The 14,748-nt window shown below is 44.7% G+C and overlaps 3 protein-coding genes across 3 annotated transcripts; 1 reads left to right on the forward strand and 2 right to left on the reverse strand.

Moving 5' to 3' along the window:
* Positions 1–558: 558 nt before the first annotated feature.
* T310_5140 (uncharacterized protein) lies at positions 559–3,475 on the reverse strand (the record flags this gene model as incomplete). Its single annotated transcript, XM_013471990.1, has 4 exons — positions 559–999; positions 1,056–1,183; positions 1,219–3,066; positions 3,097–3,475. 4 exons carry the CDS (start codon positions 3,473–3,475, stop codon positions 559–561), a joined length of 2,796 nt encoding a protein of 931 aa, XP_013327444.1.
* A 2,248-nt stretch (positions 3,476–5,723) lies between these two features.
* On the forward strand, positions 5,724–8,700 carry T310_5141 (uncharacterized protein; the record flags this gene model as incomplete). The annotated part of the gene is made up of 4 exons (XM_013471991.1): positions 5,724–7,878; positions 8,096–8,141; positions 8,285–8,357; positions 8,671–8,700. The coding sequence occupies 4 exons, from the start codon at positions 5,724–5,726 to the stop codon at positions 8,698–8,700; spliced, it is 2,304 nt and encodes a 767-aa protein (XP_013327445.1).
* Positions 8,701–8,951: 251 nt separating this feature from the next.
* Positions 8,952–12,703, reverse strand: T310_5142 (AMP deaminase; the record flags this gene model as incomplete). Its single annotated transcript, XM_013471992.1, has 5 exons — positions 8,952–8,968; positions 8,999–9,534; positions 9,605–10,725; positions 10,778–12,372; positions 12,622–12,703. 5 exons carry the CDS (start codon positions 12,701–12,703, stop codon positions 8,952–8,954), a joined length of 3,351 nt encoding a protein of 1,116 aa, XP_013327446.1.
* Between the last annotated feature and the right edge of the window lie 2,045 nt (positions 12,704–14,748).

The following is a 14,748-nucleotide window of genomic DNA, read 5'->3' on the forward strand; positions in this document are numbered from 1 at the left end:
TGGCACATAGGAGCTAATGATTAAGCAAGAACCCTACTACCTAGTCTAACCCATAGAACCAGGCTTACTAGGCATAGATTATCTAATCATGCTTATTAAGCCACCTCTCCTATCCTGACTTCCCTTTTTTTTTCTGTTCTTTCTCTCATTTCTTTTCTTTGTTAAATCCACCTATACCTACTGTTCCTTAACATTTGATTCTTACATTATACTACAGCCTGTCTCTCATTCCCTATTTCTGTCCCTCATAGAAGGTTCCCACTGTTGACTGGTCTATAGCATAACCCACCTGTATATAGATATTAGCTACTAAGCCCTACTGCCTAGGTGGTAGGCAGAGCGTGCATAGTCTCTGACTGAAAAACGCTCTCTAAAATGGAAGAATAATAATAATAATAATTATATGATCTCTGGCTGCCTTCCTATTATAATTTGCACTAAACCTAATTAGTCAAGTTGTGTTGTAATTGTAATTGTTAAGCAGTTGCAAAACCTCTATTATAATCAATCCAATGATCAAAAGATGATAGAAAGCTCTGCTGGTTGGTCCTGAATCAACTACCAGTCTGCCTTGTCATTAGTCACTTCTTTTGGGCATGCATGACCACCATGCTTGGTATTGTCTCCACCACTTTGTCCACCTTCCCTAATCTCACCACACTCCCACTCCCTGTGTTGCTGATCATCATGATTGTCTATCCATTCAGTTTTATTATCTGAAGTGCCACAATCTTCAGGATCAGTATTCTTGATATTCATGCATTTGCCATTCAATAAGGACTGCTCTTCAGCTTGATGAGCAATATCTGTGGAGTATATGTGTAATCCACCTGTATTGCCCAGACCAGTCACCCAAGGATCGCTTGAAGAAGGATCACCTGTTCTCATGTCGCTTAGGGAGCCTGACCTTTCTGTCTCGAGTCCATCTGTCTTACAACTGATGTGCATCTCATTCTTGTGATGATTGTTCCCAGGAAATGTCTGCTGTTCAAGGAGCCCCTACATAATGATCAGAATTAGTGATTTATGGCATTTTTTTATAACCTTTATACTACCTCAGTATGCAAAAGTCGTGCTATAAGCTCAGTTTTTGATAGAGCTTCTAGCTCTTTGCTCTCATTGCTGATATCTCCCTTGTTTGTGCCAAACATCTTTTCGATGATTCCTAAAGCTCTATCAGCAACTTGTTTTTTTTTAAGGAGTGTAACAAAACCTCACTTTTTTCTCTGTATTTGAATACAAACTTTGCGAATGGTTCCTGCAGGGTATCGATGTACTTTGGATTCGCTGTGTTATGAATATACCTTTCTGCGCTTCCCAGCTGAACACGATATGACGAAAAATGCAACCCAGGAATATGTGACGAAGACGAGAAATGCCCATTCATACGATTTTGTTCGCTGGAAGAGGGTCTGAGACCGGGAGAGTCTTTGGGTGTGATACCAGTCAAATGAGGTGGCTGAGAACATAGATTTTCTTGAACTTTAAGCCCTTTTCCTCCATTGAATGGAGGTTCATGAAGCAAAGATCGAGTGTCGATTCTTTCAGGACTTACCGTTCCATATCTGTTCTTGTCCTGATTTCTCACTGGAAAATCAAGAAACGCGCGAACTTCCTCTGCTGACCTGGCTGAATCCCCAGGATGCCGGTCCCTGGGAATCCCATCGCCAGGTGTTCCACTGGAATGGGAAGGTAGCCAATTCCCAATCTTGATATCGTATTGATCATCCACTTTGGTTCTCTTACACGTGTCATGTAACACTGCGTCACCAATTAGTGGTAGGGTAGTCTCCCAGCTATCCTGCGTCTTTGATGTGATTTGTGTCTCGGTATATTCAGCATCCCACTCATTCTCAATCATTTTTTCATTATCTGTATTATTTCCCTTTCTTTTGGCATCTTGGGGATTAAAATTTTGATTCTCTTCCTCATCTGATGTATCCCACTCTCCGTCTGTTTTCGTGGGACTGCTGCCGTTCTTTTCAGACTGCCAGCTGGCCTCTTCTCTCATATGGCCATGAGGAAAGCGGTTATGATTTTGACCTTTGTGGAATTCGACCGAGATGCTCTCTCCAATGCTCTTAGCAGCCCAAGCCGTTTGCCGGTGGTTGTATTTCGACTCTTCTAATATGGATGACTGTTGACCCCTTGTTTTTGAGAGGCCTTGATTGCCATTTGCTCGATTGTTCTCTCTTCCATAGTCACACGAGTTGAGAGAATCATGATGATGCCACTGGCCAGTGGGCTGTATTCGCAAGTTAGGTGAGATTATGTAACAATACTCCTCTATGTCGTTATTAGCCCTAAGCTCCTTGCTGTATTGTATGCGATCTGTGCTTGTAACATTGAGCATTTCAGAACAAGTAAACTTGCAAATGTCCATACGAGCTGGAGTTTCGAAAGAATGAATATCAACTGAAGTCCTTATGGACGAATCGACCATGCACTGGTCAATATTACCTTGAGCTTCCAGTGCATTGTGCTTAAACCTTGGAGGGCAAGAGTTCTGCTCGTTTAGTAGCGAGAGAGATTGCTGTTTGTGTTGGCGCAAATCTGGGTCATGCCGACTGTTCTTTCCAGTTCCTTGTGCGGCTATATGTTGTATGTTGTACTCACACGGTCCTATTGGTGGACTCAAAGCAGATACTCTCGCCTCTTGTCGATATCGGTGCTCTCCTTTGCCATAGCTGTATTCTGGCCTGGAGATTACACTATCCTTCGATCCATCAAGTGTCGTCCTCCGATTAGCCAATCTGTATTTACTTCCGACATTTGGAAGGAGATCTTCAGGCGGCGATCGGATTTTATTTTCCAACCCAGTCGTAGCTCCGCTCATACTTTGACAGACCAGTGGGCTGCAGTCTAGAGGAGATGTCGCGGACTCTGGCGACAAAGACCCGTCTGAGATGGCGTCAAATAGAGACTCTTGGCTGTTTCTGCGGTGAAAGCATCGTAGTACGTAGACCTCGATCGATCCAAGGTGATTAGAGCAGCTCGATGTCTCGGGGCTAGCGCAAGATGTAGTATGCACTACGGATGAAGCGTAAGCTCTAGCTATAATCAAAGCTGTATACACATCTTGTATATGAACCTTACCAGTATCGAGAGGCGCAAAACTCCACGCCTTGCCCACGCACTCGCCTGTTGGGAGATACTCCTCCTTCTGGCGGACTCTGAACTCCACAGAGGCTCTTCGTTGGGAGGCGTCAGAAGTAACAGCACACGCATCAGGAAGTGAAAGGCCACATCTGTTGCGGTTACATTGGTACAACCCATCGATAAAGACAAACATTGACAAGCCTTCAAAGATGAAACAATTCGACTTCAAACTGATAGCAAAGGGTGTTGAGCCGGGAGGAACTGCGATATAACTCTCTACGACCCTATCTCCGTAGGAGACCGCGTATTCATTAAATGGACTTTTCTCTGTACCTATCTGTTCGACATGGCAGATTAGATTTTGAAGAGTCGGCATTTTGAATGTTAGAAGGTACTAAAGAATCAAGTCACAAGTCAGTAGAAGGATCCTGAGTTAGTCGAAGACTTTTCCTCGTATCTTGTCGGGGTTTTGAAGCAACCAAGGTCATTAATACTGGAAATTTATACTTTTGGATGAAAGGCGAATTGTCATACCTGATGATGGTGAATATGAAGGAGACTGGCGGCTTGAAGTTCACAATGTGAATGGGAATGTAGTTTGACAATTTCATCTGCAATGCTCTGGAAGTTCTTCAACTATGACTTGCAACGGGTATTATCCCAGTTGACAACTATGGAAGTGATAGGAATTTTAAAGGACCAGAAGGCCGTTTTGTAACTGATGGTTGAGTCAACTGGACAAAGAAAAAAAAAGAGATGCGTACATCAAAAGTTTGAATCATGTGAACAAGAAGGGAAAGGAAATAAATGTATAACTGACCAAGATAATTGTTAAGTGAAGAAAATAGATAAATTTAAAGCTAAATGTTGACCAGTTGATTTGTGTGGTCAATACTAGGTAATCTCATAGGATCAGCTGAAGTAGATATCTGCCATCTCTTTTATAAAGCATAAAGCTAAATCTGAAAACCTGAGAGTGACAAATTTTACTCAGCACATATGATATACATTATTAGGTTGAAACAATCAAATGCCTGGTGCTCTGGAGGGTCAAGTAAAAGCTGCAGATGGAGTGAGTAGCAAGAAGTAGAATGTCAATAATCATCTAACTGAATCAGAAATTGTGGCACCATTATCATTTAGGATCAAGTTAATGCACACTGCTAAACTAGGCTGGACACCTTTAATGAATTAAGATCTCTGGCTTTCATCACATTTGGTATTAAGATTCCCTGGTCTATGCCAAGGACTTGTAACTTCAGGCATACTTTAAGGCAATTTACTTTCCAGGCAGGCTTCGCACTCATATTCCTTGCCGTGCATATTCTTGTTACAGGTAGTCTTTATCATCTACTCCCAATGTGGGCCTCCTACCCATATTCCACCATATTCTTTTTTTTTTGCTTTTTGCTGTAACTCTTTGCTGATATTTAACATGCTTTCCCCTTTTTTTTTAGGTCAAAATCACATGGTAGTATGCAGCAACAGAAGTTAACGATTTCACAATACGGAGATGACAGAAGAAATAAAATGGAGAAGAATGGAAAGAAATGGAGAGAGGAAGGGGTCGAAAGAACTCAGTTAGAGGCTGTTGTAGGCAGCTGATTTCTGTGACTTTCCTTTACCATCCACAGTGCTGATCCCTTGATAACCTACAGAATATATCCATGGATCTCCATCACATACTCTGTACAGTGTGGCCGCCACTTTCCCCACTTACTCCCCCCACCCACCAACCACCCTTCTGGTTCCAGACCTCTAGTCCTTTACAACTCTTGTCCATGCCCAGGCGGGCCATTATTTTACTCCATCCATGCCCTGTCAAAACACCAAGCCCCAAACTTAGCTACAGGTAATCTACGGTCTACTCCATATGGCATATGTCAACCACTTAAATTTGAAGATCTTTTTGATCATATCATCTTGTCTTCTTTTACATGTGTACCTGGTTAATGGAATAATTCTCGGTATGTTCCCATTTTTACCTGTGTATGAACACCCACCTATTCATCACGTTTACGTCAGCTTCACATGTCCCGCCAACTCCCAACAGTAGCCCATCTGCGATGTTATGCATTTCTGAATGGGACTCCAGTTTGTCTTGCTGAATCATAAGCTTAGACTTATTTCGGATAAAGGGAGTTTACTTCAGCACATCTGAATGGCACTGTATTTTATTTCCTGACCCTTTCCCCCTTTCTTTGACAGGCCCCTTTTCGATCCACCTACTTTGTTACTCACACATCTTGCTGGCTCAACAAATCTGGATTGTTCTGCCTATTGACCTTTGCTTGTCTGTCTAGGAAGGTGCTAGAATCTTTGCGTTCTCGTTTTCGGGTATTTTGATAGGAAATGCCTGCATAGCTTGACCTTTCGCCAGGAAATCATCATTGGCATTGGGCGTTCCCGTACGGGTCTTGGTTTTCCTTCTGCACATACTCAGTCAATGCTGAGGGACACCAGCTTGCCGAAAATCACCCGACTTCATCGTACGGTTGTTGATGATGCTTTTTTTGGTTTAATCCCATCGTCCTCCACTGGGTCATGCTCGATTGAGGTGATCTTTCTTTCTCCCGAACCTTGACTCCTTCTCTTTTAAGAAGGAGATTAACCAGCGTTGGCAAATGGACAATAAATCTCCTTACCGGGTACGGAGGTTCCTGCCAGAGCCTATCGAAACCTCGTCGAGGTCTAGTAAACGCCATGTCCCCGAAGTTCCGGAGATCTGTCAAGTATCTCTTGGACAATCTAAAAGAGTGAATGATGACGATCTACGACGTCTGGGACAGCGCGATATTGCTTGTGAGGTTGCTTTTGGTCCAGTGCATTCACTTCTCAACGCCCAGAAACATGAGCCACAGCCTTCAGAAGTCTCGAGGATAAAGAGAAGATTCTTACCACAACCTACAGAGACATCTACCCGTAGCTCTAGGAATCATCCAGCGATATCCAGAGCAGAGGATGGTAGTAAATTTGTGAAGACACCACCTCCGGAGTCGGTACGCACACATGACATGTCGCCTACAGAGTCTGGTCCGTCGACCAAACCTCCAGCTCTACCGCAACACATAGAGACAAGTCCCATGGCCTCCAGATCGTCGTTGCAGCAGCATCTTCAGACTTCGACTGAACCGGATTTTTTGAATCGTCCAGCAAGAGAATCGAGCAGAGACAGGGGTGGGAGTAAGCCTGTGAGGAGGTTTCTTCCAGAGCCGATAGAGTCGATTAAACTGAGCAGGCGCCAAGGACTTTGTAGCTCTGGAAATCCAGACGATGGGAATTCGACCAAATCGACGAATCCTTCCAACGTTTCTCCCAAGAGGAATACTCCTCGAAAGTTCGCCCCTCAACTTATAGAGACTGCAAAGCGCTCGTTTCGAAAGGGAGAGGCTAGGGCTACGCTGGCTGCAAGTGGCGAAGAATTGCCAGAGTACACTAACAGACTAAGGCATACCCCGCTATCTGGTATATCATATGAGCCGTTGGCTGAGAGTGAAGAGGCTATTTCTCGACCGCCGGAATCACGATTTTCATATGCAAGCCTTCTACGGCGACAAGAGGAGAGGAGACACTCGTTTCGCGTGCCAGACTTGCCAGCTATCCCATCGAATAGTAGCGAAGGCTCTGAAGGCTCCGACGTGCCTTCTCTTTCGACTTCGCCATCTACGCCATCTGATGAGAGCTCCAAGCGTTCGAAGATAAAAGATCAGTTTCGGGAGAGTTGTGATGAGCGTTTCTCAGGATATCTCCTCTCTCTAGCGGCACGCGCTGCTGAAAAACAGTTGAGAGACCAGGCTCTGGCTGCATTTCCGAATGAGCAGGTTCATCAACCTGTTTCCCACTTTGCCATCGATAGAGAAGAGGAAGAGTCGGATGGTGAGGATCAAAAAGTTGAAGTCGTCCTACGTGATATCAAGGATGACATAGTTTCTTTTCGACGGGAGTCTATCGCTGATCTGCCATGGGAACTCGAACAAATGCGTCGGCATAAAGAGGAAGCGGAACTGAGAGGTCGCGAACAGAAAAATATAGATGTTGGTGAATCAAGGTTTTCCGCGGCGGCTATAGCGGCGCGGCGAGCTGTTAACAAAGCAGATCATACTTCTAATGCGACTTTCCTTGGGGGATGGCAGAGGGATGTGGGTTTGGCGCAGATGAAACATGCTGCCAGTCCACCGATGCTGGGAAGTGACCTAGTCTTTCCATTCAGCCTTTCCCCCCAAGCGACCCAATGTGAAAACGATCAAGAGTTGGCATCTCACCAGGAATGCGACGGTAGAGAAGATGGAAAATCTCCAAGACTCTGGTGCGCGAGTCCTCGTATTGAACATGAAGATGGGGCTGGCTTATGGAAGGGATTGTGCCGGAAGGACGAGGAGATTAGCCAGTCGTCATCGAAACGTTTCAGATCCGGAATTGTGACACCAAATCCTGATATTGATGGGGAATCTTATCTAAGTTTGAATAACGCGGCTTCCTATAGTCCGAGCGATCAACTTATAGCGCATCCCGAATCAGAATCCTCTCACGATCACACGGATAAGATGCTGAGTCTTGAGGAGGAAATAGATCGAGAATTCCATGATGGGTTTGTTACCCAGGTCTATAATTATCTTTCCCTCGGATACCCATCTTTGGCCCGCTACTACGACTATGAACTCAGCAAGATCTCCGGCATACCTGTTGACGTTCTCAGGCGTGATGACTTGCGCGCTGATGCCAAGGGCTATGTCGGTGTTCCAGAGGGTGTTGGGGTGAGTGAAGAAGGCGTCACAGGAGGTAAGTGTATGCGATGGATGGCCTTGCGCTTGTATATACGGGAATGGGCGAGACAACAGCCAAGAATGGCTGGGAATGACAGTAGTCTTGACACTTGGGGAGTTCGGGAACGCAAGGGAAGCTGGGCTGTTTGAGCCCTGTGTCATACTCATAGATTGCTTCTGTCTTGTGCTGGCATTCTTAGGGTCATGATTTAGAAATCGCTTATCCTCACAAGGTGTTTTGAGGATCGCCGGGGATGGATGGCTGCACTACTATATCTTGTACGTTGATTTAATGTTGATAACATCATTTTTCTTGATGTTCAGTGACCACTACTATAAGTGCGTCGATTTTGCATATACCGCTTTTTAACAGTGTAAATAATCTATTTGTTAGAAGTCCTAGTGATGTTCATCGATTATAGATTACAGGGCATACAGCCACATGGTGTCATGAGAGAACCTCATGGCATTCCTTTTTTGGTTGAGTCTGCAACGGTATGATTTCAACCATATGGCGAGGGTATGATGAGGGCCAACCTGCTCTTATGCTAGAGGATGCAAGTTGTAAAGGCTTAACACAAGTTTTCTTTTTAGAATAGGAGTTAGGATAAAGGGATTGAAGCACAACGAGTCATACATTACTGCAGCCAAGGAACTGAAATGGTTGTTAATACCTGTAGAGGGAAGGGCCCAAAGTAGCCAATCCCTGAGAAAGAGGCACAATCCTTAAAGGCCTCGCTTCACTCTGCTGATTTGAAGCAAAAATACCTAGCCTATACCAAAGGCTTACTGATACTACGGAGTATAGCGTTGCAAACTCAGCCAAAGGATGATGTGAAATACGGAGTAGTAGTTAGTACACAGCTCTGTTGATTAAGAATGTAATAATACAGATCCATAATGCAGATTAACTAACACCGATTTAGCCTGTGCCGTGTCTTTGATTCTTCCCTCTATACACTGACGCAGTCATCTACTTCAGTCTGAAGGAACCAGCAGGTAGGTATTCACCAAGGCCTGGGAACCTAATATTGAAAGTAAAAAAAGGCCAAATTGACAATACCCCTGTTTCTCTTTTTGTTTGGAAAATTATGTATCGCTTGAGTCTACGTATATTCCCTAAACAGACAACTTACTAACCTCAAAGTCCTCCTCGTCCTTATGGTGACCGTTACCGTCTCTGTCTTCCGTCGACGAGTCCGCTGAAGATCCAACCCTCATGCTTCCCCTTCTCGCTCTTTCATGCATTAACCCAGGGAAGATCTTTTGCTCTGGTAAGTTCGCAGAACCCACTACTGCGGTTCCAGCGTTCCCACTTGCACCGACTGATGCATGTGGCGGTGGAAGATTTTGACCGGAAGTGACTAGAGAAGAGTACCCTGGCTGAAGCTCCGGCATCATGCTGTGGCTTCCCGGGATACCATTAGCTTGGGCGTAAATGGTGTTTATCTTCGGGTCGTGTGTAAGAGGTGATGATTGAACGATTCTACGATGAAGATGATATTCGGCTGGGATCGTAGGATTTGATACTGCTGAATTGAAGCCTGAAGCCGATATTGTGCTTGCAGGGCACGCAGCTTCCGTAGCATTGTTGCAGAGAACATTAGAAGGAGGTCCTGCAACCGATGTGTTTGAAAGAGTACCAGACGTATACGATGAATATCTCTCAATCCTACAATACGTGCGCGTTAATAAGGGGGCATCTTTTCTCCGGATCCCACCCACAAAAGGCTATAACTTACAAAGATAATTCCCCAACGAGAGTCTCGTGTCTAAATGCTTCCCGAAGATCCGGGACATTGCTCTTGGCAACGTTGTTCCCTGCGACTCCGGGCAAGTGGCATTGTTCACCAAGCCACCTTTGCTTGAGAGCTAGCTCGAAACCGCTTTGTTCAACAGAATGTTTAGCTAGTTCACACATGTCAACAGCGCTAAGCTTATATATCTGCGCTGCAACCGCGTATTCTTCGATCAACGGTTCTTTTGTGAAGGCAAATTGTAATGGATCGTCCGTTGAAAGAGAGACGTTAAGCCCTTTCCTGAAGAAGCTGGCAAAAGGGTTTTTGTCATAGGTCAGGAAGAGCGCGTTGTTACTCAGCGGTGACATGGCAATACCAATCTGGTCGAGATAGAAGAGATATTGAAGCAGAGGGACTTTCCGAAGCTGAATGCCATGACTGATGCTGTGACAGCATAGGAACCCAGCAGCGAGATGGTCGGGATCCCCAGCCTCACCACAATGCGGTCTTAAAACAAACGTGTTAAAACCGCGGCGCTTCCGCCAGAAATTTAGGGATGCCATGTTTGCGAACATGAAGTAGATCCAGTAACTGTAAGGAGGATTTTGTTTCGTGTTCCACTCCCTCGGGATTGGGTATTTCTTGTAGAGCCGACGCTCTGCTTTGCTCTCATCATCGACGCTGTCGAAGCCAACAACGCGTTGCAAGAAGATATGGAGCTTGGGATGGCTGCGAGGATCTTTGGTTACTTCAAAAAGAGGTTGGAAAACGTTCGTGATAACCTCCTCGAAATTTTGCATCATGCCGCTTGACTTGTACACATCGTAGAGTCGTGGTACCTGGATCAGCCAGCGAATATTGGGGGAGAATATTTTATTATCTACCACCCATGCTGCCAATTTGTCCCACTCGTCCATCGACCTCCCGTAGATGGAGATGCGCCATTCCGCCATTTGATACTTGCTTGATTCTAAATCTGATATCACCTCCTTCGTGATCTCCGCTAAATAGCGCCCCTTGATATAGTTATCCGTTTTGAGAAAGATCTCACGCAGACGGGATTCGCCGACAGGATTGTATTTCAGATTGAATTTGTCAAATCGATGAAACGAGTCTTTATGTGCCTGCTCCACTTAGTATCCAAAGCATAAACTCTGCGAGTGCTAGAAGACTCACATGCATATCGAGCGTATCGATACTTAGGTCATAAGCCGTCAAGTTAATGCTCTCAAAGACCTCCTTCAGTGTCAAATGCTTCCCGTCTCTAAATAAGACAACCTCATCTGGCGACTTCTTCATCTTGCTCTTGATGAACCTTAAAAGATGCTTTTGGTTCATGCAAGCTGAATGGTGAACATGGGTATCAACCTTCCGAACATTGTAAAAATCTCTATGCGGCACTTTCTTGCTATCTGCTAATTCTTGATACTCATTTAACAAGGTGTGTAGTTGGAACTTGCCTTCAAGGTATGACAGACGCTTGAAGGCAAAGGACTTAGCTGGGCCGTCCGTGGATACATCGGTGATTGTGTCCAAGTCCATATAAAAATCCCTCAGGGACGGAATCTGAACGATCGGCTGATTGCGGTCCGCGGCTTCATCGCTCTCGTACACTTGATAGACGCTCGTCCCATCTAGTCGGAATACGAGGTCTGATTCTCCTGGGAGAGGCATGAGATCTGCCATGTCAAAATCTTCCCCAATGTCTTGGCCCATCTTCCTCCGTTTGCGCACTCGAGGAGGCGAGTCGTTGACATTGTCAGGCCCTGGAGAAAGTCCGAGACTCGACACGTTCCCATTTGGCGGGGCGGACACATTGTTGTTCAAGCGTTCTTTGTCTTCATCCCAGGAAGGGTCGGGTGGTGGTGGATAAATCTTCCAGTTAGGCTCGTCCTTTGGATTACTTCCTGGCCCTTGCAAGGACAGTTGAATATATTTGTGCCGTCTTTCGAGGAGACTTCGTATCTTACGACACACGATGTTCAGTTCTGCTGTGACAGCGTCGTCACTTGATCCAAAGCCCTCGACACCTTGCCCGATTCCGATTCCAGTTCCTGTTCTATGGATATCCTGTGAAGATAAAACATATGGTCTGTGCTCATGTAGAAGCCCCGGATGTAGTGCATGGTTTCGAGGCGATTGATCAGCTGCAAGACTTTCATGATGCATACGAATGTAGGAGGAATAATTGGAGGTATGCGTCGATGGTGCATTCTGAGCAGAACCATCAGGTGTGACTGTTGCCGTATCTTGAGCACAGGTGGAAGATGTTTGACCTGGATTGCTCATTCGAGATGCTATGTTTGCTGTCCAACTCGGTGCGACATCTTCTCCCTTATGAGAGATCGTGCGATTGGCCATGGCTGCACTCTGGAGAGATTCGCCATCATGGTTTCTCGATGTCTGTCGATGTCTCTGATAAAACAGTTTCGCTTCTGCATGGCTCATTGACTTTTCATAGGCGTAATCATAAGTGGGTGTTCTTTGCTGTCTATCCCTGGGAAGGATGTCTTCTGCTAACTCGTTGGAAGATGCAGAATCGTGCCCGTCGTCATCAGTCTCCTCAGTTTGACATTCTCCTTTTATAACCGACGGTCCGCTCTCGAAGACCTCTCTAATGGTGTCCGTGTCATTTTCCAAGTGTGATTGACTTGTCAAAGAAGCTTCCTGCTCGGGTGAGTTTCGAAACGGACCGGGGGATTGAACACACGGGTCAGACTTTGTCGAACTCATTATGGGGAGTGGCGACGCTCTCTGGGATGTAATCAAGCCTGTTCAACGAAGGTTTCTCATCCAGAAAGGCTCCTAGAAACAAACTTTCGTTTGTAGACCTCGGGACTCCCAAACTAATCAAACACGTGGTGCGGAAGGACGTGTGTAGTTCGGCATTAGGAATGCTCGATAAGGAGGATTTTGTAAAAACACCTTAAGTGGCATCGCACAAATTCTCTGACCATGTTGTAGAGAGACCAGGAGTGGAACTGGCTCTGCTAGGTTTTGAACCGAAACACATCACCTACTAGATGAAAGCGACCCTTTTCGGTCTTGGCCATCTCGACCTGTGCGTTGATTCGTACTGCCTTTCGGAACAGCTAAATACATCATGTAGGTTGTTATGGTCTACCCAGACTGCCCCAACAAAGGAATATCCACATTAAAAATAAGTTTATTTAGGACCTTAAGGGCATGCCATTATGTAAACGACACTGCAGATATATAGCGGCAACCGGAACCTCATTTGACCGAACAGAAACAGAATGCACATTTCTCTTGGCAACAAGCCGTGAAAATGATGAGAATTAACCGGCCTCAAGGCAGCAGGTGTATCTCATTTTGAGGACTTGACTTATCTGATACCTCAATGATTGTCGGCTTTACTGCTGACAGTCCTATATCCTGACGTGTACCAAATAGGATGATGGTTCTGGGATCAAGGGCACAGGAATCAGATGTCAAGATCTGTGATTATAACGATATCTTGTCAGCGTTAGAGATCAGGACAATGATAGATGGTATGATCTCCGAGAATGAATTAGAAGTTGGATAAGGCAAAAGCCGACAGATCCTATCTTCGAACCTTGCTTGTTCCCGAACTCGAATTGAAGGCAAAAGATCAAAAGGGAGGGAAAAAAAGGAGTCTATCTCATGTTCGTAGGGAAGGTTCGTTATAGAAAAAAAATAAGCCAGACCAGCCAAAATGACTTTAATTCCCCTTTTCCTTTTTTTTCTATTTGGAGCAAAAGGGGGGCTTTCTGGAACTTGACCTTGGTCAATAATAACCACGCCAAATCTCGACACAGGCCTGAACGCTGGAGTTAGAGGCTCCACAGCTAAACAAGACTAACCGACTAACTTAGGGCGGACTATTAGGAGAAAACGGCAAAAAACCAATTTTCAAATTTTTCTGCCGGCAGAACTATTATTAGTTTTTAGTTGGTTCTTACCACAACTAACTACTACTAGGCCTTACAACCCCTAGTTATTAGGCCTCACGGCCCCTAACTACTAGGCCTTACGAAGCCTAATTACTCAGGCTCATGGTACTTAGTTAGGTATTATGTGCCTAATTATAAAGCCTTAGAGTAACTAATTGCTGGGTATTATAAGCCTAAGAAGTAGGCCTTATAAGCATAGATTATTAGTCCTTTTAGGCCCTAGTAATTAGTTTCTATAAGGCTAAATAACCAGGTGCTATAAAGCCTAGTAATTAGGCATTGTAAGGCCTACTAATTAGGCTCCGAGGCCTATAACTAGGTGCTTAGGAACAAAAGTAATAGTATGTTAATAAACTAGTTATATTATAGTAGGCGGTAAAATTGACGGTGAAGGGACGAAAAAAAATTTTCGTTTTTGCCGTTTTCTCCTAATAGTCCGCCGTACTAACTCCAAGGGCCACAATTTAACAGTCGTTGCTGCAGCGAACGAGATGAAGCATTATAGAAAGGTGGTTCATATAGTATTAGCAGTAGTGGCGGCAGTGACCCATAGCCAGGTAATAGGTATGGGTAAGAGATGTGAGACTTATATGGTTGATAATGTGCTAGGTACACAGTACCAGACATGGTGAGCTATGCATTGATGGGGAAGGGGGTTATATGCTGTTTATATAGAGAATTCTGCAAACCTGGCTGTGGTTATAGATAGCCATATCCTGTATGAGAGGCAGAATAGTAAGGGCTTATACTAGGTGATGGTGGTTGATATGGCCCTTGCACATAGGGGAATAGTACACTAAATAAAGAATGTCTATACTGGCCTGGTGATTGATAAGAATACACAGGAGGACCATCAGAAGACATACAGTATTCTTTTTAGGTGTTACCATGTATAAACTTGGACATCCATGTTGCCCAGTATAGCATAGAGATTGTATATATCATCAAGCTATAAGGAATTGTCTCAAAGAGAGCCTTTGCAGCATTTAGATTAGGGTAAAAAAAAAAAAGGCATCTCTGGCCACTCTGCTCACCAGTATATAACAACATTATAGACTAGACTGAGGACATTAGTATGCTTTGCTGCACAGCCTCAGACAACACCTTTAAATCCATAAAGCCTAGAGTTGTTTTTGAAACTGTTACAGAGAAACAATTCCTTCTGAAACTTCTCTATTAATGGCTTGATTTTTGTATTAAAAACCTACTTAT

This window comes from Rasamsonia emersonii (assembly GCF_000968595.1).
Source record: "Rasamsonia emersonii CBS 393.64 chromosome Unknown ctg1118621760246, whole genome shotgun sequence".
Classification (NCBI taxonomy): Eukaryota; Fungi; Ascomycota; class Eurotiomycetes; order Eurotiales; family Trichocomaceae; genus Rasamsonia; species Rasamsonia emersonii.